At 43.3% G+C, this 24,831-nt stretch overlaps 1 protein-coding gene across 4 annotated transcripts in view; it reads right to left on the minus strand.

The window, feature by feature from the left end:
• LOC105493492 (solute carrier family 30 member 10) overlaps nucleotides 1–24,831 on the minus strand; it is a 46,212-nt gene that overhangs the window by 10,039 nt on the left and 11,342 nt on the right. Inside the window, exons 1-2 of one of the 4 annotated variants that reach the window (XM_011761169.3) lie at nucleotides 7,052–8,198; nucleotides 6,144–6,221 (exon numbers count right to left, since the gene is read on the minus strand). In XM_011761169.3, coding sequence (XP_011759471.1) covers nucleotides 6,144–6,221; nucleotides 7,052–7,691 — 718 coding nt within the window. In that variant the 5' untranslated portion in view covers nucleotides 7,692–8,198. Of the gene's footprint in view, nucleotides 1–6,143; nucleotides 6,260–6,333; nucleotides 6,830–7,051; nucleotides 8,199–24,831 lie in introns of those variants that run through there. The other 3 variants (XM_071080913.1, XM_071080910.1, XM_011761171.3) reach the window with 3 other exon arrangements.

Raw genomic sequence — 24,831 nt, forward strand, 5'->3', positions numbered from 1 at the left:
TAAGCTGTTGTATGTCTGAATCCAGTCTTTTTCCTTACCTGCATTGCTCTGTAAAATGTTGTAAATGGCGAAGGGCCCCAGGGAAGACCCCCTTCTCTCTTACTGTTGATTTTCATCCTCCCTCTTACCTTTTTCATACAAGACACCATGGCTATCACAGTCCCTTAATATGGAATGTTAAATACACTCTTTTAAGTTGGAAAGGAAATGAAAACCAGCTATAAAGAAAACAAGCCACTTGGAAAAGAAAACAAATTGTAGCTAATTTTTTTAACTCCTAAACCAGGCTTGTATACAAAATGTTGTAACCCTGCTAAATTTCTTTGTCTTATATATAAGCAAGAATTTGGCTTTTAACTTTGGAACCCTATCCCCATTTCTCTGGAGTGATGAGTCCCAGAATGGCCATTGCCAGCTTTTCACTTGAATAAACTCCTGAAAATTGGAATCTGACCCTTTTGATTATTTCTGGCTGGTACTCTCTTCATTTTACAAATGAGGAAACTGAGGCACAGAATACCTAAGTAACTTGTCCAAAATCACACAACTAAAAAGTGATAACTGGAGATATCAATCTGGGTAGTCTGACCAGAGATCTGCTGTGCATCCTGCCTCATGTAAGTTCTACAATTCAATTTCAGCTTTTCCTTCTGAGAAATCCCACTGTTACTCCCTAAGAATTACATAAAATAGTAACTTTCGAACTTGTTTTTCCCATAATCCACAGTAAGAATTGTGTTTTGCATCCTAGCACAGAGATACCAATTGAAATAAATAATTTATGGGAAAGCAAAATTCATCCTTATATATGATTTCTTACTATTATCTATTCTATTTCATTCCATTATAATTAATTTTCTACTAAACTAATTCTAGGGCCCAAACTGTCATGGCCTTCAGTTTGAAAAACTGTTTAAAGCAGCATCCCACTCAATTCCTGACATTTAATAATGCAATGTGTCTTCTAGCTGCCCATGAAAAGATGAAGAAGGCCTGGTCATGACCATTAACTACAGTGCACTAGCAAAATTCTGTGGGGTGTCTGTGAGTGTTTGTGAGTGTGTGTGTGTGTGCACGTGTGTAACAGAGAGAGAGAGAGACAGAGACCGAGAGAGAGAGACAGAGACCAAGAGACAGAGAGAGAGAACGAGAGAGAGAGAGAGAGACCGAGAGAGAGAGACAGAGACCGAGAAAAAATGGGGTCTCCCTCTGTCGCCCAGGCTGGAGTACAGTGGCACAATCATAGCTCACTCCAACTTCAAACTCCTGGGCTCGAATGATCCTCCCATCTCAGCCTCCCAAGTATCTAGGACTACAGGTGTGTGCCACTGCACCGGTTAATTTTTTTACTTTTTAAAAGAACTTTTTATCTTTTTTTTTTTTTTTTTTTTTTTGCAGAGACAGGGGTTTGCTATGTTACCCGGGCTGGTCTCAAACTCCTGGCCTCAAGTAATCCTCTCACCTCAGCCTCTCAAAATGGAAAATTCTGAGATAAATACATGGATAACCTCCTCAGGGAGGAAAAGAGTCTCGTGTGATGAGAAATCTCAGGAAAGTCTTGTTGAGAGGTAGGTAATATGGGCAGGCCTCCGGAGAGGAGGCAGACTTCAATAGGCAACCACAGAAGGCATTTCAGACAGAAACACCTCGTGGGAGACTCAGATGAGGAAACTGCAGATGGAGGACGTGCTCGTGGGGCAACACCAGAGGCTGACGCACTAAATTTGGACTCACAGACCCTGACGCTGTTGCTGTAAGCCATGGACCTTAGGAAAGTCAACCTCTTTGAGGAGCAAGATTCTCATCTGTGAAATGAGGTAGTAATAATATCTGCCTCACCTCCCTCAGAGGCCAGTTCTGTAGATTATGTAAACAAATGTCTGCAAACCCTCTGAGAATGACCAAGAGGTGAAGATAATGATAACGGGCACCATTTGTTGAGTGGGTCCTCTGTGCTGTTCTAACCACCCATGTGATCCGCACAACACAGTGATGTTGGTCGTATTATCTCCATCATATAGATGAGGGGGCTGAACATTAAAGAGATTAAGTTCCTTGCCCAAGGTCACCTAGCTAGGAAAAGGGAGAGGCAGAACGCAAACCAAATCTGCCTGATCACAGGGTCTAAGCCCTCCTCACCTCACTACAGATGTACATTAAATGTTGATGGGTATGCAGGGAGACAGTGAAGAGCTGATGGGGGAGGTGAGGCCATGAAGGGGTGAAGGGAAGGGCAGAAATGTCTAGAAAGGAGTATTGGCATGGAACAGCAAGCTCTTGAATGTCAGCAGTGTTTAGACCGTATCCTGCATGCAGTAAAGGCTTTGAGCAGACTCCGATGTGATCACATCTATGATTCAGAAAGATAAATCTGGCAGCATTATCTGAGACACAGAGAACACCACTTAGTAGACAACTCAATCACCCGATTAGTCACAATGCTCTCAAGGTAGCTTTGCAAAGACAGCAAACCTCTGTACTTGGCCCTCATTTGCTGTCTTTAGATTAAAACGAAACCCCCAAAAAACTGGCATATAACATAAATTGGCAATTTGACACAAGTTGAAATCTGATGTGTCCCAGCACTTAGGAAAGCCATCAGTGCTGCTGAATTTGTTGAATGACTGGAAATAGTGCATTTGCACTGGACAAATGGTAATGAAAAAATGAGATCTTTCTTATTGGAAAAAAGTAAGAATCACAAAGAAACATCTCATCAAAGGGGATTTCTTTTCAAGGGATGTCAAGATGGCTATTCATCTATTTATGTTTATACCAAACTTTAAAAAACTAATTGTCTTTCTGACATATTGTTACAACATTTTTAATATATCATGTCTGATGCTATTAAATAAAATTGACCACTACAAAGCACATTGATGAGAATTTTAAGAGGATTGTGTTTTTACTATACTTTACACTAGAAGACAGAGTGTGATCCTTAGAACTCATTTTTTTGCCGGGCACGGTGGCTCACGCCTATAATCCTAGCACTTTGGGAGGCCGAGGCAGGCAGATTACCTGAGGTTGGGAGTTCAAGACCAGCCTAGCCAACATGGCAAAACCCTGTTTCTACTAAAAATACAAAAAAAAAAAAAAAATTAGCCAGGTGCAGTGGCGTGCGTCTGTAATCCCAGCTACTCTGTAGGCTGAGGCAGGAGAATCGCTTGAACCTGGGAGACAGTTTGCGTTGAGTCGAGATCACGACACTGCACTCCAGCCTGGGCTACAGAGTGAGACTTTGTCTCAAAAAAACAAAAGAACTCATTTTTGTTTATTCCCACTGGAATAAGAGAAACGGTAAAGAAAATGAAGAAATTGTTTTTATTCACAGAGATCCCCGTAGGCTGTTTCCTCTGCAGATCTGGAGACTGGGACACAGTCCTGCTTTCTAAAGCAGTTGCTTAAATGTTAGAAATATAACCATTCAGTGGACTGTGTACTAGAGAAGCAAGCCCTCCCTGTCTGGAGTCTAGAGGCAATGTGTGATCATGGAAAGGGCCAGATATGTGATGTAGGAGCCCAGGATTCCAGCCTTGTCTCTGCTTGAGCTGTGGTGACTTGGGGAAGTCATCAAACTCTCTGCACCCTGCTTCCTCATCTGTGAAGTGAAAAGTCCATTTTCCCTAAGGTCCTTCCAGTTCTACCATTCTGTGATCCTTCCCTGAACTGTGGCTCCAAGATAAGAACACAGCACCAAAGGGGAGGCCAGCTTCACACTTAGCCGGGAATACGGAAAGGCTCCTATTAGCCACAGCACAGGTACTTGTCAAAAGCAGCAGGAATGATCTCAGCTAACACGGAAGCACTGTGGGTTGAGCCCAGCAGTTCCACCCACTAATTAAACGATCATTGTATCCACTCAGTAAGATTGTTGTGACTACCAGTTTACTCATTCATGACCAGGGACAAAGTATGTACTCAATAAAAATGTTAGCTAGTTTTCCTGCTATAAGCCTAAACACTTTATATGTTTCATTTATTTCAAAGCAATCCCATAAGGTGTGGGTACTGTTATTATCCTCATTTTAAAGATGAGAGGATTGGAGGCTTAGAGAGGTTCAATAACTTGCCCAAAGTCACATGGTTCTTAAGTGGCAGAGCCATGATTCACACTCAGGCAGTTTGAAGCCAAATCCCAATCTTTCAACCACTGCACTGTTCACCTCTATCAGCAGTTGCAGGTGCATTGGTGTCAGTACCTGTAAACCAGGGCCCAGCCAGGAATAGCAAGGCATTCTGCTACTGACATTTTTCTACCAAGAAACTTCAATAGCTTAGGACTAAAATTTGGCAAGTTCATATGAGTTTCCCAAACAAGATCACTATATCTTCGAGGGCCTACTCTTCTTCTTTGCTTCAATCCACCTACCTATTCTCTTTCTCAACTTTGTAACATAAGAATGAGGATAGTTGGCCGGGTGCAGTGGCTCACGCCTGTAATCCAGGGCAGCTGAGGTGGGCAGATTGCCTGAGGTCAGGAGTTCGAGACCAGCCTGGCCAACATGGTGAAACCCCGTTTCTGCTAAAAATACAAAAATCAGCCAGGCGTGGTGGTGCGCACCTGTCATCCCAGCTACTTGGGAGGCTGAGACACAAGGATCACTTGAACCTGGTAGGTGGAGGTTGCAGTGAGTAGAGATGGCGTCACTGCACTCCAGCCTGGGAGACAGAGCAGGACTCCGTCTCAAAGAAGGAAAAAAATGAGGATATTTAACAGAACAGGCTTTGAAAAGTTAAAAAGTTAAAGCCTCTGATGGTGAACTCCACCTTAAAAATTCTGTATGTGTATGTGTGTATATATGCAGAATCTAGCTCAGTCTCCCAGGCTGGAGTGCAGTGGTGCAATCTCGGCTCACCGCAACCTCTGCCTCCAGAGTTCAAGCAATTCTCCTGCCTCAGCCTCCTGAGTAGCTAGGATTACAGGCGCCCACCACCACGCCTGGCTAGTTTTTGTATTTTTACCAGAGATGCGGTTTCGCCATGTTGGCCAGGCTGGTCTCGAGCTCCTGACCTCAGGTGATCTGCCCATTCAGCCTCCCAAAGTGCTGGGATTACAGGCGTAAGCCACCGCACCCACTGCAATGTATATATATTTTAAACTGGACCTTAAAAAAGAAAGATAGAGGATGATGATTTTTTTTTCTTTACGGACTATCTTTTAAAACTAAGCTCTTTCAGAGAGCAAATTCCCCTGTTGCCTTTAAATTTGTTTGATTAATTTAGAAATTTTTAGGAGCTCATATGTTATTGTTGTTATCTTCTGGATTTTCCCTATAGGTTCACTCTGAGAATTACTTTGTAAAACAGATGCGAGACACTCAAAGTGAAGGTGTCTCCAGAATTATTAATTTTTCATTATATTATTTCCATCAAAGCCCCACCCACAGGCTTTCCCCAAACCACAGGAGAGTAGAAGGTTGCTTAATCCTTGTTGGAATTCTCAAAGTCAAGACTGGGGATTAACCCCTTCTGGAATCACTCTAAAGCAAAGTCTGTGCTCAAGAAGTTGGAAAGGAGAGATGTTGGATACAATGGTGTCCAGAGAGAAACACATCTCAAAAACCCCTGGGCTGACCCTTAGTCCAGTGCTTCTGACCTTGACCACATGGTGAGAAGAATGCTATGAGGTGCTTGCCCTGGGCCTCACCAGAACATTTCCTTTGGTCCTGGGAGTGGAGGTTTTAGTGAGTCAACAGTCCCTTCACCAAAGCAGATTTCTGGCAGAAACAACTGATGCAATAGGGTCACTCAGCAATGCCAGATAGGGCACAACCTTGGATAGCAGCTCACCTACTCTTTTCCTACCTTTATCAAAATCAGTTCAATAGGTTGCATGATTTGTTAGCAATATCCATGGACCAATAAAACCAAGTAAAATAGTTACATAACATTGATATGTGCAGCTCTGGAGCAGGCAGTATTAGCATGGATCTAAGTGGAGCTAAGATAAATCATTAGCAACCAGTTTCTCCCTCAGGATCAATGCAGTGATTACGAAAGAGAGTCAGGTCATAGTCTATGCATGTAACTGGCCTACTTTCAAACACACCTTTGCTTTATTAAAAGTCAAACAGAAATGAACAGCACAGTCCATATGTGTCATAGAAAGGGATTTCAAATAGGCCCAAAGTCAATCCTACCTCTGATATTCAGAGCTTCAGATTTTTTCTCTTTTTTCATCACCTCTTCTGGCTCATTCTGGGTGTTGAAGGAATCACCTGCATTCAAAGAAGAAACCTTGTGTTGTGTATAAGTTCTACAAACAAACAAACAAACAAACAAAAAAAACCAATGGACTCAAAATAAAGTTTTGTTATTTTAAATTCCTACTAGCTTAAGGGAGACTCTTCTTCTGCACACCCACAGCTCAGAACAGTACATTTTGGCCTTGAAATAGCCTTGTGATCCACCTTTGGACTTCATTCACACATCATTTCAAGTTAAAAGAAAAAGAGGGTGAATGGGAGCCCACATGCAGCCCCCAAACCCGTGACACCCAAGAAGACAAGTGGATGGGCAAAGAGGGAGGGAGAACAACAAAATTCAGATAGCAAGTAATGAGAGGGAGGAGGGGTTGGAGAGTGCTGCCTGTTGCCCAATAATAATGATTGATTTCCCAGAAAATTGATACTCATATAGAGAGAACAGGGTAAGGGAAAAGAGGCTAGGGCTACCCGAGGATCCAGGAGAAAGAAGAAAGGATGGGGAATACGTTAAATTGGCAGAAGAGAAGTAAAGCGGGACTGTAAAGGGAATGAATTTTTTTAAAAAACAGAGAGAGAGAGAGAAAGAAAGAGGGAAAGAGAGAGAGAGAGAAAGAGAGAAAGAAAGAGAAAGAAAGAAAGAAAGAAAGAAAGAAAGAAAGAAAGAAAGAAAGAAAGAAAGAAAGAAAGAAAGAAAGAAAGAAAGAAAGAAAGAAAGAAAGAAAGAAAGAAAGAGAGAGAAAGCAAGCATGCAGAAGAAAAAGAGGGCGTGGGGTGAGAAGAAAGAGACTGGTGGGAGGGGGAAGGGCGGGCCAAGCGGTCCAAAGGATGCAACCGAAAGGCACCTGCTACGTTTGAGAACACGGTCGCCCCCTTCTCTCGCTTCCTTTCCACCGAGGTCCCCCGCAGGGTTACGGCCGAGTCCGAGCCTGGGGCTGTCGGGGCCGCAGCGCGCCGCGGGTCCTCTGCACCCTGAGGCCCCCCGAAAGCGCTGGGGACGTAGTCCTCCGCCAGCTGCTGCCGCTGTTGCAGGCGGCGACGGCGGCCCCGGCGGCAGCACGCGAACCAGGCAGCGCAGTCCTGGAAGATGAGCAGCCCCACCACGTTGACCAACAGCCCCAGGACGCCAACGATGAGCACCAGCTCGGGGTCATCGATGCGCTCGGGCCGGGCCAGGCGCAGCACGGCCTCCACGAAGATGGTGAAGCAGAGCGCGGTGAGGAAGACGGCGTTGCTCAGCGCGCCCACCACCTCGGCGCGGGCGTAGCCGTAAGTGGCGCTGAAGCCCCCGGTGGGGCGCCGGGCGATGTAGCCGGCGCTCAGGCCCACGCACAGCGAGATCAGGTCGGAGAGCATGTTGAAGGAGTCGGAGAGCAGCGCGATGGAGTTGCCCAGGTAGCCGGAGACCAGCTCCGCCACGAAGAAGGCGACGGTGAGCACCAGCATGAAGAGCAGCCGGCAAGTCTTGCCCGAGTAGCGGCCCATCTCGCCACCAGCCGCGGGCGCCCGGCGCCGCCCAGGGGAGCGCAGCCAGCCCCGCGCGTAGCCACAGGTGGGGGGCGCGGCGCGGATACGTGAGGTCCGGTACCCGCCCCCCAGGTTGTCTTGCCGATACTGTCCGGCCGCTTTTTATAACGCGAGGCTGAGCGCCGCCAGTCCCCGCACGTCCAGAGTCTAAAGGAGTGGTAGCGGCTGTATCTGAACAGCCGGTGCGCCGCCTCCCGCGTCCCTTTTCCCCTCCCTCGCCGCCTGGGCCTGACTTGGCAGGTGGCCACGAGCCGATGCCTCTCTTTCTGGGACAGGACAGTGCAGAGAGGGGCGCTGCAGAGGAGAGGGGCGTGCCTGGATGTCAATCTTCACAGACTCCCTCCCCCATGCAGAGATGGGATTCACCAGACAACCCGCTTCTCCTGGCCCTCAGGGTCGCCAGTGTCCTGCTGACTCAGTGATAAGGGCCTTGGCTGCTGTGGGGTGTGTTGGCTGCTGTGGGGTGTGTTCGCTTCGGTGGACGGGGACACCTTCGAATACGTGCCCAGAGGCACCTTGCAGTGCAGATTCCATGTTAATCAGGTGCAAAGTCTCAGAGCACAGGCTTGGGGAAACCCTGCCCTTGAGGGTGCTTCCTGCTTTTCATTTGGTGAAATGTGAGCTCATCCCTCACTCAGCCCTCCACCCTCATTCCACTAACCCCGGGATAAAGCTATTTAATCCTCTCTTGTTCCTCACAGCCATCATAAACGGTGCAGGATCGTTCCTATTACCGACTCATGGCACAGGATCGTCCCCGCTCCCCTTCAGGATCTTCGCTGTCAAGGCCTCCTTCCCTGGGTGGCAGGGAATCGCAGGCAGCCCTCAGGAGAGCAGAGCCCACTTCTGTAAGCATGCACTCCTGCACAGCACTCGAAGGCTGGTCTACTCTGTGGTGGACACAAGTCCCTTGGCCGCCAAAGAAACCAGGGCTGACCTCCTCTGTGTACTTGTCTCATTCTCCATTGAAGAGAATATTCTACTCACCCCCAGGTGTCCCTGACAGCATGACCTGTTACGCAGTACAATCGACTGACCTACATGAAGGTTTATTCCAAATAAAGACTCATTTATTTATTTATTTTATTTTTTGAGACAGAGTTTCCCCCTTGTTGCCTAGGCTGGAGTGCAATGGCGCGACCTCGGCTCACTGCAACTTCCGCCTCTCGGGTTCAAGTGATTCTCCTGCCTCAGCCTCCAGAGTAACTGGGATTACAGGCACCCGCCACCACGTCAGGCTAATTTTTTTGTATTTCTAGTAGAGACAGGATTTCACCATGTTAGCCAGGCTGGTCTCGAACTCCTGACCTCGAGTGATCTGCCCACCTCAGCCTCCCAAAGTGCTGGGATTACAGGCATGAGCCACTGCGCCTGACCAAGACTCTTCTATTGACAACAGGCTCTGTTCCAAATAAAAGTTATCCAGAAGGTAACTGTCTTCAGGACTCAGGAAGAGGCTGAGGAAGGGACCCTTGAAGAAAGGTGTCTGCTGCTGGTCTCTTCCAGCAGTGGAGGTTTGGGAGGCCTGGCTCTTAGGTTTCTTTGTTGGTTTCTTTTGTTATCTCATTATCTCATCCCACAGAGGATTTGAAGGTGCAGTTTGGTCATCTCTATTCTCCTTCCCCGTCCCCAACCCCTGAACTTTAACCATTTCTGAAAAATGCACATGTAGTTTTGGCTTTGGAAATGAATAAAAATGTCTTAAAAAAAAAAAAAAAAAAAAAAACACCAGAGGCCAGGCGTGGTGGCTTACACCTATAATCTCAACACTTTGGAAGACCAAGGTGGGAGGATCACTTGAACCCAGGAGTTCGAGATCAGCCTGGGCAACATAGGGAAACCCCATCTCTACAAAAAATGAAAAATTAAAAAAAAAAATTAGCCAGGCGTGTGTACCTATGGTCCCAGCTATTCAGGAGGCTAAAGTGGGAGGAAGCCTTGAGCCCAAGAAGTCGAGGCTGCAGTGATCCGTGATGGTGCCACTGCACTCCAGCCTGGCTGGCATAGCAAGGCCCTGTCTCAACCCCACATACCCCTAGCCACAGAACCCATGAGCAGAACATCCTAACCTCTAGCCCTGTTCATTGTCCTTAGCCTTGTAAAACATAACCTTGTCTTTCGGTATCTCTGAGGTCCATAACAGCCATGCTAAAGCATCCTTGATCCAAGGATAAGCCTCCAAACTCAGAGGGCTTATTAAATATTCGCACCTCCAGGAAAATATCCTTATACTGAAAACTAGAGAAAATTGATCATTGGAAGTATTTTCTAAAAATCAATATAAAAATAATTAATAATGTAGAAGTAAGAAGATACAGACTACAGTATTTTTCACTAGTGTAAAACGGGAATAATAATAGTACAGGGAATATTAAATGAGTTAATATGTGTAAAATGCTTAAAATAGTGCCTGGTACACAGTAAGCACTCCATAAATGTTCTTTTATTGTTATCTACAGCACATGTGTGATGGAATTACTATTGAACAACAGATGACACACTCTAATAAACAAAAGAGATTTATCAGAGTACTGTACCCATTACAGTTTCTGGCTTAGACTGTCTTCAAACTGTAAAGCCTCTGAAACATTTAATATGACAGCAAGCAAAACAGTCAAAATAAGTGAGGGAGGCCTTGTGGAACTAAAGTTGACAAACTAAAGCATTCCTTGCTAATTGCATTTCTTTGTCATTCACCACTGAAAGAAAACCTGAAATCAGCAGAAATGTATCACTGGAGCAGATTGCCCAATTATTTTCCTAACCAAAGGCAGATAAGAATTGTGTCACTGCCCCAGGAGTGCAGTGGATGGAACCAGAAAGCCTGTGGCTGAGGAAGCTGCAGGAGCTGGAAGTGGCAGAGGCAGCCTGCCTGGGGGCCCCATTCCTGACTTTAAGAAAGGGTGTTTCCAGGGGCCTGTCATGGGGAGGGGGGAGGGGGGAGGGGGGAGGGATTGCATTGGGAGTTATACCTGATGTAAATGACAAGTTGATGGGTGCAGCACACCAACATGGCACAAGTATACATATGTAACAAACCTGCACGTTATGCACATGTACCCTACAACTTAAAGTATAATAATAATAAATAAATTTTTAAAAAAAAAGGGTGTTTCCAGATGATGTCAATAAAAGGCACTATAGAAAAATGTTTATACTAAAACTATACACAGACACACACACACACACACACACACACACACACAGTATATATAATCTAAGTTAATTGCTAAAAATACAGGCTGCATTTTATTTTTATTTTTTTAAAGACAGAGTCTCACTCTGTCACCCAGGCTGAAATGCAGTGGCCCAGTCTCAGCTCATCACAACCTCTGCCCCCCGGATTCAAGTGATTCTCCTGCCTCAGCCTCCCGAGTAACTGGGACTACAGGTGTGTGCCACCACACTCAGCTAATTTTTGTACTTTTAGTAGAGATAGGGTTTCACCACGTTGGCCAGGCTGGTCTCGAACTCCTGGCCTCAAATAATCTGCCCGCCTTGACCTTCTAAAGTGCTGGGATTATAGGCGTGAGCCACCACACCTGGCTGGCATTTCATACTTAACAGCAAAATGTGAGGTTTAAATAGCTTTTGTTTATTGATCTCTTACTCTGCCCAGCCCTGTGATGAGGGTTTTATAAGCATCATCTCATTTCATCCTCATCACAGCCCCATAAAATAAGTACTATTTTACAGGAAAGAACCTGAGATTTTAAGTAACTTATCCAAGATCACACAAGCTGTAAATGATTGATAGACTTGAGATCTGAACTAGGCATCAAACTCTAGAGCTTACACCCTTTCTTCCAGATTATACTAACTCAATTTTTTTTTTTTTTTTTTTTTTTTTTGAGACAGTCTCGCTCTTGTCACCCAGGCTGGAGTGCAATAGCATGATTTCAGCTCACTGCAACCTCCACCTCCCGAGTTCAAGCAATTCTCCAGCCTCAGCCTCCTAAGTAGCTGGGATTATAGGCGCCTGCCACCACGCCCAGCTAATTTTTGCATTTTTAGTAGAGATGGGGTGTCACTATGTTGGTCAGTTTGGTCTCCAACTCCTAACCTCAAGTGATCTGCCCGCCTCGGCCTCCCAAAGTGCTAGGATTACAGGCATGAGCCACTGCTCCTGGCCTTTAATGCTTCTTTTGTTCTAAACAAATGAAATGGTTTTTAAAAGTTATCTTGGTATTGGTGCAAAATTTGATATGCTACAATTCATAAATTCAGAGATTATGACACTAAAAATAATTTTTGTACTGATATTTGACCAGAAATTAACAATTAGTTATTTTTTCAGAAACTGAAAAAACATGTTTTTATTTTTAGTTCTACTTGACAAGAGATGACATTGCCTTTGAAGAAGAGAATGGACATCTTTCTAAAGCACCAAATTCTTACTGTGGATGAAGTCAGCTCCTCATTGGTCAATTTATATAAAGTGTACATCTGTAACACTTTGTACAAAGGTAATTTTTGTACCCCAAAAGTATGCATATTGACCCTCCAAGTTTTTTAGAATCGATTAAACTTAAGACATTCTTGACTTGAGTAACCATTCTTTTTTTTTTTTTTTTTAATGATAGAGGCATGAGATGTGCAAAAGATTAAAAATGAGTCCGTGAGGCCAGTGAGGTGGCTCATGCCTGTAATCCCAGCACTTTGGGAGGCTGAGGCAGGCAGATCACCTTAGGTCAGGAGTCTGAGACTAGCCTGACCAACATGGAGACACCCCATCTCTACTAAAAATACAAAATTAACCGGGCGTGGTGGTGCATGCCTGTAATCCCAGCTACTCGGGAAGCTGAGGCAGGAGAATTGCTTGAACCTGGGAGGCAGAGGTTGCGGTGAACCGAAATCGTGCCATTGCACTCCAGCCTGGGCAACAAGAGCAAAATTCCGTCTAAAAAAAAAAGAAATTCAGGTAGTGGTCAATACTAATTTGAATGGGCTATATTTATAAGGGAGTTGTGACTTGCAGCCCACCTAGAAGGAAGCAGCTCTAGTATGAATATAAAGCTGTGCCTATCAGCCTGCAGTGTCCTCACCCAAATGCCACCTCCATGGTTTCTTCAAAACGCCACTTGTTCTTGCAACGAAAGAGTATGTCTCCTAGTAGCCCTGGCCCAGGGAATGTTAGGAGCACGAGGACAGCAACACATGATACCACCTACTTATTGAGAAAATACCAGACTCTAAATAATTTTAATTTTGCAGTCACTTTGAGAAAACTTAAAAGGCAGAGTAGCGCTGCAGTTAATAATTTGAGCTTTGGAGTCAGACAGATTTGGAACTAAATCTGAGCTGTGCTTCTTACTTGCTACTGCTCTTGTGACCTGGGGGGCATGTTCCTTACTAAACCTTCTCTTTCCTTACCTGTGAAATAGGGATAATAATAGTATCTACCTCATGGGTCGTCATGAGACTTAAGTGGGAAAAGGTATATAAATTGCTTAGGATAGTGCCAGGTTCATAAGAAAGGCTCAGTGAATGTTAACCAAAAATAACCATCACCTGGAGTTTTAAATCCAAGTTTAGAGAGAGAGCAGAGTATTTTCCTTCACCAAAGGATTCGCTAAGGATTACTTTTAGAGAAAATATACTTTTAAGGATTTGTTTACAGCTCCATCTTGGGAGCAGTGAAATTTATGGAGACATAAGATAAAACATGTTTAAGTTTCTGCAATTAGAAGAGAAGTATAGGCCAGGTGCAGTGACTCACTCCTGTAATCCCAGCACTTTGGGGGCCTGAGGCGGGCGGATCACCTGAGGTCAGGAGTTCAAGGCCAGCCTGGCCAACATGGTGAAATGCCATCTTACTAAAAATGCCAAAAAAAGGCCTGGCACGGTAGCTTACGCCTGTAATCCCAGCACTTTGGGAGGCCGAGGTGGGCGGATCGTGAGGTCAGGAGATGGAGACCATCCTGACTAATACAGTGAAACCCCATCTCTACTAAAAATACAAAAAATTAACCGGGCGTGGTGGCGGATGCCTGTAGTCCCAGCTACTCAGGAGGCTGAGGCAGGAGAATGACATGAACCCAGGAGGCGGAGCTGGCAGTGAGCCAAGATCGTGCCACTGCACTCTAGCCTGGGCAACAGAGCCAGACTCCATCTCAAAAAACACATATATCAAAAAAATTAGCCGGGCATGGTGGCGGGCACCTGTAATCCCAGCTACTTAGGAGACTGAGGCAGGAAAATCGCTTGAACTCAGGAGGTTGCAGTCAGCTGAGATCATGCCATTGCACCCCAGCCTAGGTGACAAAAGTGAGACTCCATCTCAAAAAAAAAAAAGGAAAGTATAGTTTGAAAGACGATAGTTCCACATGTACAAAATATAGGAACCGAAGTTACCATCTGTTGAACACATGGATGTAAAAAGATGACATCAATTTTTATATAACACCAGGATGATGTCTTTTTTTTCTCAAAGTATTTCAGAATGCATTAAATTTAAGAGCTTCTTGACTTGAGGTGAACGCTATTATTTTTCCATGACATATGGAATGATAAAAGCTGAGTAATGGTAAACACCACTTTGAATGGACTGCTGATAAAGGAGAAATACTTCCTTGGGCTATTAGATTCATTTGAGAGCAAAGAGGCCAACTGTGGTATCTGGGGTCAGCTTGTCATTTTTGTCACTATACCACTGCTCTATGTGTTTCTTACCATCTCCAGGTCACAAGGACAACTCCTGCGACTCACTCATAGAGAAATCCTGTGCTTGGGGTTTGTCAACGGGACGAGGGTAAGTGAAAGCACAAAAATGAAAGGGGTTATGGCTATTAGGAGGAACAGGGGAAAGGGTTAAAGGCAGAACTGGCAGTTTAAGAAACACTTCTCATTCAAAGTTCATCATCATTTACTGATATCATTTGGGGTCTGATTCCTCCTGATGGGTGAATAATGAGAGGGAAACATCAGCTTTTAGACTATTTCCAATTCAAATGGAAGCAAAAAGAACTACAAGTTGCAAGAAATAGAGAAAAACTCCCCCCTTGATGTTGATTCTAGACCTCATTGTTTCAACTGTAAGTTACATCATGTTATTTCATAAGTTACAAAAAGGTTTCCTATGTGTTATTTGATGCCATCAGAAACAATCCAACACAGAGGGCAACCTTCTTCACGCTAGATTTCGCCTTATGAACATGAAAAAAGGCATCTGCCCAAGAAATTCTGGAAATAATTTTGTGTGGAGGGGAAAGAGGGTCAAAACCAAATGTATTAATAAATGTCCTTAACTTTATTTGCCAAATGCACTGGTTAAATATGTAGGGGGAGAACATAGGCTTTGAAGCCATGCAGATTTAAAATCTAATCTTGCTTCTATCAGCTCTTCGCAAGTGAGCAAGTCACTCAACTTCTGAGCCTCTGTGTTTTCATTTCTAAGCTAGATATAGAGGTATCACTCTCTCAAACAGTAGTTATGAGAATCAAATGAAAAAGCTTATGTGAAGGGCCTTGCATGGTTCCTTTAGTGGATAATCAACAAACATTGGCTCCTTCCATTGATTTCTGGCTGTCATCATACCCAAAACTATCGTTGACTTCCAGTTGTGGAATCTCCTTCATAGTTATCTAGAGTATCCTCCTTTTTATAAAGTCATGTATGTCCCCTTAATCTAAATAATCTACTTAGCTAATTATCTTAAAACAAATTAGCTATTGACTAATAAAATATTATATGAATATAAAATATTGATTAATAATATGTTACAAATATAAAAATATTTAAAATAAAATCTCTTGTAAATCTAAACCCAAACCCCCTTCTTATCATTGACATCCTTCTTTTTCCATCATGACCTGCTTGCTAGTCATGTGGCAGAAGAGTAGAGAGAATCAGGTATCTGGACTGGGAGACACTATTACTGTCACAAAATGAGAGGCTGTTTTGAATATCGAAATGAGGTCTGGAAGAGAACTAAGATTCTTGATCTCTGGACGTGAAGTTATTGTACAACTTGGACCAGTTACAGAATTTCTGAGCCTTAGTTTCCTAATCTGTAAAATGCAAAGAAGAGCCTCATACTGCTTAGTGTATCTAGTTGGTTTGAATATCAAATAAGATAATGAAGGTTCAAATATATAGAAAAATAAAAGGCCTTATTGCTGTAATTATGAAGCCATGGACCCACAACCAACATGAGTTCTAGAAAGCAAGCACTGTATTTGTGGCCACCAGTATTTAAATGAGTCAGCTAAAGTTTCAGATTGCCTGGACCCCTTCCTGCTTTCTTGTGGTAAGATATCCTGTCCCCTTTGGCCCCTTGGATACAGAGGTAGGCATGTAAGCCAGTGACAGTCCCTCATCCCCTGGTCACAATGCTTGGTTCAAGAGATGGGCACTTGACCCAAGATGGGCCAGAGTTCTTCTTTCGGAATTTTTCAAATGAACCTGGGAGACAGGCTTCATTTCTTGTCTGGTCATTAAACATGAGGATGTGACTTGGAGCCCCTGGTAATCGTGTCTCCCCCTGCTTCTTTCCAATACCCTTCAAACTGCAATAGGAGAGGAAGCAGAAAGAGCTGAGAGGCAGTGACAGAGAATCTTTGCTTTCCTTCTTCAATTACCCTCCTAATTTGACTTTTGAACGCTGCGCTCTCCTGGTTTTCCTTTTATTTCAGTGACAGTTTCCAAAACACTTACATTCTATTGTGTACCTGTAATTCTGAAAGTGGCTTAGCCACAGTTCTATATTTAAATTGATTTGATGCTCACCAACAGTCTTTTCATACCATGGCTTTCCGATTTCTGAGCTCATCTTGATTCACATTTTGGTTGACTGGATTTCATCTAGTCTTTTTTTAAAAAAAGAAGAGCTCTTGTGTTATCTACATATATATATTTGTTAATGTCATTATGTTGCCATTCATAAATGAGCAAAACTTACATTATATGGGTATGAAATTCATAGGTTCGTGTTTTATTTTATTTCTGAGAACTGTATAGACATCTCATCGTTGTATCTTGACATTGCATGTTGCTGTGGAAAAATCTGAATACAGCCTGATATTTGTTCTCAGGCTTTTTCTGCCTAGATTCCTGTGGGATTCTTTCTTTATCTTTAATATTTAGCAACTTCTCCAGAATGTGGGTATGGATTATTCCATGTCAGTTTTCCCTTTTGATATGCAAAGTTTTATCTTCGTTTAGTTCAGAAAAAAAAATCTTATATCTTCGAATTTCTTTCCTGGGGCACTTGTCTGCTTTCTACATCAGGAAATACCTAGTGTGTATATGCCGCATGTCTGCTCTTTGTTTTCCATATCTATTATATTTCTTCTAGTTGCTTTAAATTCCTTAATGAGGCCAGGCACAGTGGCTCATGCCTGTAATCCCAACGCTTTGGGAGGCCGAGGTGGGCGGATCACTTGAAGTGAGGAGTTCAAGACCAGCCTGGCCAACATGGCAAAACCACCAAAAATACAAAAATTAGTCAGGCATGTTGCTGTGTGCCTTTAATTCCAGCTACTCAGGAGTCTGAGGCACAAGAATCGCTTGAACCCGGAGGCGGAGGTTGCAGCGAACTGAGCTCACAACACTGCACTCCAGCCTGGGCGATAGAGCAAGACTTAGTCTCGAAAAACTAAAATAATTCCTTAATCAATTTCTCCACCCTGTCTTCTATATTACTGATGGTTTTCAATGGTGCTTATTTTATGCCTCACTGCTTCCTATATGTGTTTCATTTCTGTCATGTTTGTTATCTTTTCCCTGGCCACCGGAATTCTGACAGTTCATGTTCATTGTTTTATCTGAAAATTTCTTCTGTCACCTGGGGTAATTATTATTCTTCAATGTATTTTTTCTTCTGCCTTTTTTGCTGGTTCCTTTTTTAACTTCTTCTTTGTAGTATCTCTGTGTAGTTACCATGTTGGATCTTTGCTGATTATCATGCATCTTTGAGTGGGGCACTTATATCCAAATCTGCTAACAGTGGGGGAAGGGGTTGAGGGAGGAACCCAAATATGCTTCTTCCCATCAGGATAAGTCACTCTGGCAGATGGTCTACATGGTTCACAATGGAGTTGCCCAGCGCAGTTTTTGATTTATGTTCGGGGAACACTCCATTCTCCCAAGCTTCACATTTCCATGAGGGCACCTCCAAAGGACCATTACTCTAGACCTCTTTCTACCACTCCCCTGACTTTTCCCAGAGGCAGGATCGCTTCTCTGTCCGGTAAGCTTGGGAGAAAGAGTGGAGCATGCTCAACTATCCTCCTCTGGGACTTCTTTTTCAAATTTGCCTTCCCCAGAGACCTGCAATCCAGCTACATGAGAGAAGCTAACTGGGGCAGGTTTTGCCCTGTGGAGGGAGGCCTGGGACTGGGTGAGGAAGTTTAATTCTGGGGTGGACTATTAACGAAGCTCTTTGCCACTACACTTCTAAGCCATATCCTTCAATATCAGTAATCAGGTTAATATTTTATGTTCAACTGTCATCCATATCTTATGTATCAATTGCTTCCAAACCTAGGAGAGTAAGAAATGGGTACTATTTATGTGTCCCTGAAGCCCTAACATATTGGTAAGTTGGCAGGAACCTTGAGAAAGATAAAGATGAGTATTTAGAGGCCAAAGTAACCCATGGAGATTGAGCCTGTGGTAAGCAGCTGTCAGGTTTTAACGCTTCAGTAAGAGTGAGTCAGGCACTCAGGCAGTATTTCAACCTTGGCACGTTGCAGCAGCTTATTGCCTACAGAAGAATGCTACTGTCATAGCACTGTGCTGTTTTAACAGACCTTAATAAGCATGAGTTTTTAAGACCAATTTTTATTATATGCTTCAGTATTACTGTGCAAAGAAAATGAGAGAGAGTAATTTGCTCTCAGAAACAACAAGCAGACTAAGCTAGAGGATTGGAGAGTTTTCTTGGGGCTAGAAAGAAACAAAAAAGAAAAATGCCCACATATCTAAATACTCTTAAAAGAGGCATGAATTAGATGAAACTAGGGACTAGGAACCAAATAAATCTTTCAGAAGCAGGAAGGCAATATTTCAGATAGTTGCCTGGGATTTGGAATGCACCTTTACCATCAGTGGGAAACAGATCCAGGTAGCTATTAAAAGCTACCCTCTCAAAGCTGTGAATGCCATCCAAAATAAATGCAATTGGGGAATACAACAGTTATTCCATGCCTGTCCTATTATTATATGTAGTGTGTGTGAGAGCAGGTCATTTGTTTCTTTTTCTTTCTTTCTTTTTTTTTTTTTTTTTTTTTGGAGACCGAGTCTCACTCTGTTGCCTAGGCTGGAATGCAGTGGCATGATCTTGGCTGGCTACAACCTCCACCCCCCGGGTTCAAGTGATTCTCCTGCCTCAGCCTCCCGAGTAGCTGGGATTACAGGCACCTGCTACCATGCCCAGCTAATTTTTGTATTTTTAGTAGAGAGGGGGTTTTACCATCTTGGCCAGGCTGGTCTTGAACTCCTGACCTCATGATCCACCCGCTTCGGCCAGCCAAAGTGCTGGGATTACAGGCACGAGCCACCGTGCCTGGCCCGTTTGTTTCTTTACTTCACAGATCTTCAAATCAAGAGGTAGATAACTCAAGGAGCTGTACCTGAGGAACTGTCCCGGAAGAGCCTCTTTAACCATGGACCAATTTAAGGTGACAAGATACTAGACTTGGAGCTCATGCCACATGGACTGAGATTTTAAGGATCTTGGGGAGGAGTGAGAGTCTTTTGCATGTGGAAGTGATGAGAATTATAGCCAATGCGTAAACCGGGCTGATTGTTTTTTCTAAAGATGGCCATAATCATATCTCTACTCCACGTTCTCCTAGTCCACATGTTCTTCTAAAGGATGACCTTGATACGCCTTCCATTCAAAGGCCGACTCTACAGGCTTGACACTCCTTCCATCTTGTCACTTGCTTGCAATCCATAAACTCTAAGGTTGAATCAGAAAATGCAATGGAGCTTCTACCTTGTTTGATGGAGCACTCATGCTTGAAACCCTGAGCCACCACATCCAATGTCCTTGCACCCTAGTGTGAGGAAGCCAAGACACAAGGAGCAGTCACATGTAGGTGGTCCAGCCAGCAGTCCTATACATTGAGACTTTCCAGCCTGGATGCCAGACCTATAAGTGAATGAGCCTTCAAGTGACTGCAGCCTGAAGCCATCAAGTCACCCCTAGCCTTTGAGTCTTCCCAGTTGAGGCCTCAGACATCGTGGAAGCACACAGCCTGTTCCCACTGTGTGCTTTCCAAATTCTAGCCCACTGTACCCGTGGATTCATAAAACAATTGTTATTTTATGCCAGTACATTTGGGATGGTTTGCTATACACTAACTGGAAGAGAGGACCACCGTGTGAAAGATTGGGAAGCCATACGAAGGGTCTATAAAGTTTGGAACTAGTAGAGAGGAGAAGACAGTAGATACTGGCATAGAATATTTAAGGTATTATTAGATGAGCTTCAAAGCAAAACAGTTATTGTGGGGCAGGGTTGTCCCATGTCCTGAGTGAACAGATTAAAAAACAGACAGAGGTAGGAGTCTCCTGATAGGCACAGGAAGGCCGAGACATACTGAATGGGATTTAGGCAGGACAATAATAGTTTGAGTCCAAGTCTGGGTTGATTTTTGGTTTAATTGGAAAATGCCTTTCAAGTGAGACTATCTAACTGAGAGAGGTGAGGGTTGATCAGATTTGTTTGGACAACAGTTGCCTTTGGCAGACTCACAAAACACTGACTTCATTTCTCTCACTGAGATTAGAAAAAAAATCTGTTTGAATAATAAATATCTGACCCAGAAAACCATGACAAAGTAAAAGGAAGAAAGTCCAATGAAAACGCCAGCCTACATGAGATAGAGAAGGAAAGAGACCAGCTTACGAACTTGAATAAACCATTAACAACCTAACTGAGCCTTCCTGAGAGAAGAACACAGAAGGAAATAAAACATGAGAAGCACGTTCCAAACTTCAGAATGAGAGATTCAGTTGAATGATATGCTTGCAACCCTCAAAAGCTGTGGAAAGATAATGTTTGGAAGAGCATAAAGCAGAAACAAGACAAACTTGAAGCCTTCAAAACAACTTCAGCTCAGGAGTTTGCTAAGGCTGAACTTCAGATGGAAACAAATGTGAGCATGAGAGAGCAGCAGGATCAGGAGGCAGGATTCACGGGTCTAAGCAGTCCTAGAGCTACAGGCAGTCGCAGCAGTGAGTGTAGATGGTGCCCAAGTGTAGACAGAGCCCGAAAAGCAGGGGCTCCAAGTGGAAATGGAATTAAAGACCTTTCTTCCCTTCCTTCCTTCCTCCCTCCCTTCCTTTCTGCCTTCCTCCCTTCTTCCCTTCCTTCCCTCCCTGCTTGTCTTCCTTCCTTCCTTCCTTCCTTCCTTCCTTCCTTCCTTCCTTCCTTCCTTCCTTCCTTCCTTCCTTCTCTCCCTCCCTCCTTTCCTTCCTTCATCTCTCTCTCTCTCTCTCTCTCTGTCTCTCTCTCTCTCTCTGCCCCCCACCTCCACCTCATCTCTTTCACATGCTGATTGGAAATGTACCACAACTAAAATCTACAGCCCAGGATGTCACTGCAGCACACATCTAAATTTCCTGCAAGCAGGAAAGAATGTTTTCAATGTCACTTACTGAGAAAGGATACCATGTGTTTACCAGACAGGAAAACTTGGTGCCATAATCGACCTCCTGTTGTGAAAGCTCTGCCAGTGGAACTTAGTACCCAGGTCTTGGCCCTGGCCAGGTCTGGCACATACTGGCTGGTATCTTGGAGAGGCAACAACCAAGAAGACTTCTTTCCTTTCTGAGTCTCTGCTGTGGCCATGAAAAGCAATAAAGATGACCTGGTCTATAGTAAATGCTAAATTCTGGGAATCTAAATTTTCCTATAAGTGTTCTAGCTCTGGGATAAGGCTTCAGACTTTTTGAAATCTTCAGAAAGTGTGGCAGAAAATAAAAAACATACTCAGAGACCAAAAATGAAGTAAAAGTCAAAATCCAGAAAGGTAAGTTGGAGTCAGAATCTGACTTAAGAGCATATGTCCAATAAAGACAAATGCTCTAGCTTTGAGTTTTGACAGCCACATGATCATGGATAGTGTAAGAGACAAAACTGAGATCCATGTGAGATGGAGAGTTGGACCAGAGATCCCCTTACAATCCCCTTGATTCCTTGGTCAAAGGTTGAACCAAAATGAAATGAACAATCAAATAAACAAAAACCCACTGCCCCAAAGGCGACAACAAGGAAACTTCAATCTTTTAGCCTTGACTGTGGACATGGGGAAAACTACCTCCCATGGGAAGTTGAAACTATAATGTGGTCTTCATGTGGTAATGCAGTCTAAATTCATGCTACATATGTAACAATAATAACTCAGGTAAATATTTTTTTTTTCCGAGACGGAGTCTTGCTCTGTCACCCAGGTTGAAGTGCAGTGGCGCGATCTCAGCTCACTGCGACCTCCGCCTCCCAGGTTCACGCCAGTCTCCTGCCTCAATCTCCTGAGCAACTGGGACTACAGGCACCTGCCACCACGCCAGCTAATTTTTTTGTATTTTTAGTAGAGATGGGGTTTCACCATGTTAGCCAGGATGGTCTCAATCTCCTGACCTCGTGATCCGCCTGCTTCAGCCTTCCAAAGTGCTGGGATTACAGGCTTGAGCCACCGCACCCAGTCAAATAATTTTTAAAGTATTTACAAGTTGGTAATACCCTCAGGCACCTGACAGACGCAAATGTAAATCTTCTTGGAAAAATGCACCAACAATCTATTCTTCAAAGAATTCCCTCGATAAAGCTTTGTTGAACATTAATTCACAATCAAAAATAATGAAATGGCTGGGCATGGTGACTCATGCCTGTAATCCCAGCACTCTGGGAGGCTGAAGAGGGAGGACCACTTGAGGTCAGGAGTTCGAGATCAGCCTGGCCAACATGATAAAACCCCGTCACTACTGAAAATACAAAAACGTGCCAGGCATGGTGGCAGGGGCCTGTAATCCCAGCTACTTGGGAGGCTGAGGCACAAGAATCACTTGAACCCGGGAGGCAGAGGTTTCAATGAGCTGAGATCATGCCACTGCACTCTAGCCTCAGTGAATGAGCGAGACTGTCTCAAATAAATAAATAAATAAATAAAAATAATCCTGAAACACACAAAATGTGAGAAAGTAAACCACTTGAGAGAAGCAGCAAAAATAATAAACAGAATCAGACATGCAAAAATTGCAGATGTTGAGAATACCAGATACATAATATAAACTAAGTATGTTTAATAGAAGGGAATAAAGGACTGGAAAGTATGAGTAAAGAACAAGTCATCATAAATGAAAAGTAGATTAGTTGAAATTGAAAACTCAATAGAAGGTGCCCCTGCTCCTTCTACTCAGGATGCTATCAGTGAAGTCATAATGGGGACCCTGATCTCCTGCACCTGCTCAGCAGTAATGAAGCACCCCCCATCTCAGGGTGTCAACAGAAGCTAAGTGGGAAACCTGGACTTCCATTCTCATCTTAAAATAACAAGCAGCACCCCTTCCAGTAGCACAGTGTCAGAGAAGACCTGCTCAAACAGAAAATTTAATAAGTTCCACAGCCTCATAACCCAAAATGTCCAGGATTCAATAGAAAATCTACCATCATAGCAAAACTAGGAAAATTTTAACCTGAGTGTGAAAAAAACACTAACATTGAGGTAGCAAAATGTTACAAATTTTCTGGCAAGGAGTTTTAAAGTAGACATCATACAAATGCGTCAACAAGCAATTACACATACATTTGAAACAAATAAAAAAACAAAGTCTCAGAAAAGAAATATAAAAGGAAGAATGAAATAGAAACTTTAAAAATGAAAACTACAATAACTGAAATAAAAACTCAATGGGAGGCCGGGTGCAGTGGCTCATGCCTGTAATCCCAGCACTTTGGGAGGCCAAGGCGAGTGGATCACGAGGTCAGGAGATCGATACCATCCTGGCTAACATGATGAAACCCCGTCTCTACTAAAAAATACAAAAAATTAGCAGGGCATGGTGGCAGGCACCTATAGTCCCAGCTACTCAGGAAGCTGAGGCAGGAGAATGGCGTGAACCTGGGAGGCGGAGCTTGTAGTGAGCTGAGATCGCGCCACTGCACTCCAGCCTGGGTGACAGAGAGAGTGAGACTCGTTAAAAAAAAAAAAAAAAAAAAAAAAAAAAAAAAACCCTCAGTGGGACACTCTTAGCAGTGAATACAAAATTTAAAAATTAAAAAAATGGGCTCCGTATCAGAAATGGGGAAGACAAAGGAAAGAAAGTACTCTATCTGAACAACAGAGAGAAAATAGAATAAAATAAGTCTCAGGGACCTGTGTGTAACTATAACAATTATAAATGGGAAAAGATAAAGGGAGGTAAGGTTTCTACATTTTATTCAAACTAGCAAAGTATTGACAGCATTAGCCAGTGATAAGTTATGTATGTGCAGTCTAATACCTAGAGCAACTACCAACAAAGCTCTACAAAGACATTCTCAAAAGCACTACAGGGAAATCAAAATGAAATTCTAAATAATGTTCATGGAAGCCAGGAAACAGAAAATAGAGAAATAAAACATAGAAGGAACAAACAGAAAATGAAAAGTAAAATAGCAGTCTCAAGCCCCAACCTTCAAGAATTGGATTAAATGTAAATGGTCTAAACACACCAGTTAAATGACAGAAAATTGGCAGATAGACTAAAACACATATCTAACTATATCCATACCATGGAATCCTTTTTAGCAATAAAAAACAACAACTGATACATGCAACAAGTTGGATTAATCTTAAGAGCATTATGCTGAAAGAAAAAAAGCCAATTTCAAAGGTCACATATGTATGATTCCATTTATTTAACATTCTTGAAATAAAAATATTATAAAGATGGAAAACAGATTATTAGTTTCCAGGGCATAGAGATAGGGAGTAAAGGTAAGGGCGGCTATGACTACTAAAGGGTACCATGAGGGATATCTTTGTAATGATGATTTTGGTGATGGTTACACAGATCTACACTTGTGACAAAAATCTCATAGAATTATATAACTCATTGTATGAATGTAAATTTCTTGGTTTGGATATTGTACTATCATTCCATTGG

The sequence above is a fragment of the Macaca nemestrina genome, chromosome 1 (genome assembly GCF_043159975.1).
Source record: "Macaca nemestrina isolate mMacNem1 chromosome 1, mMacNem.hap1, whole genome shotgun sequence".
Taxonomy (NCBI): domain Eukaryota; kingdom Metazoa; phylum Chordata; class Mammalia; order Primates; family Cercopithecidae; genus Macaca; species Macaca nemestrina.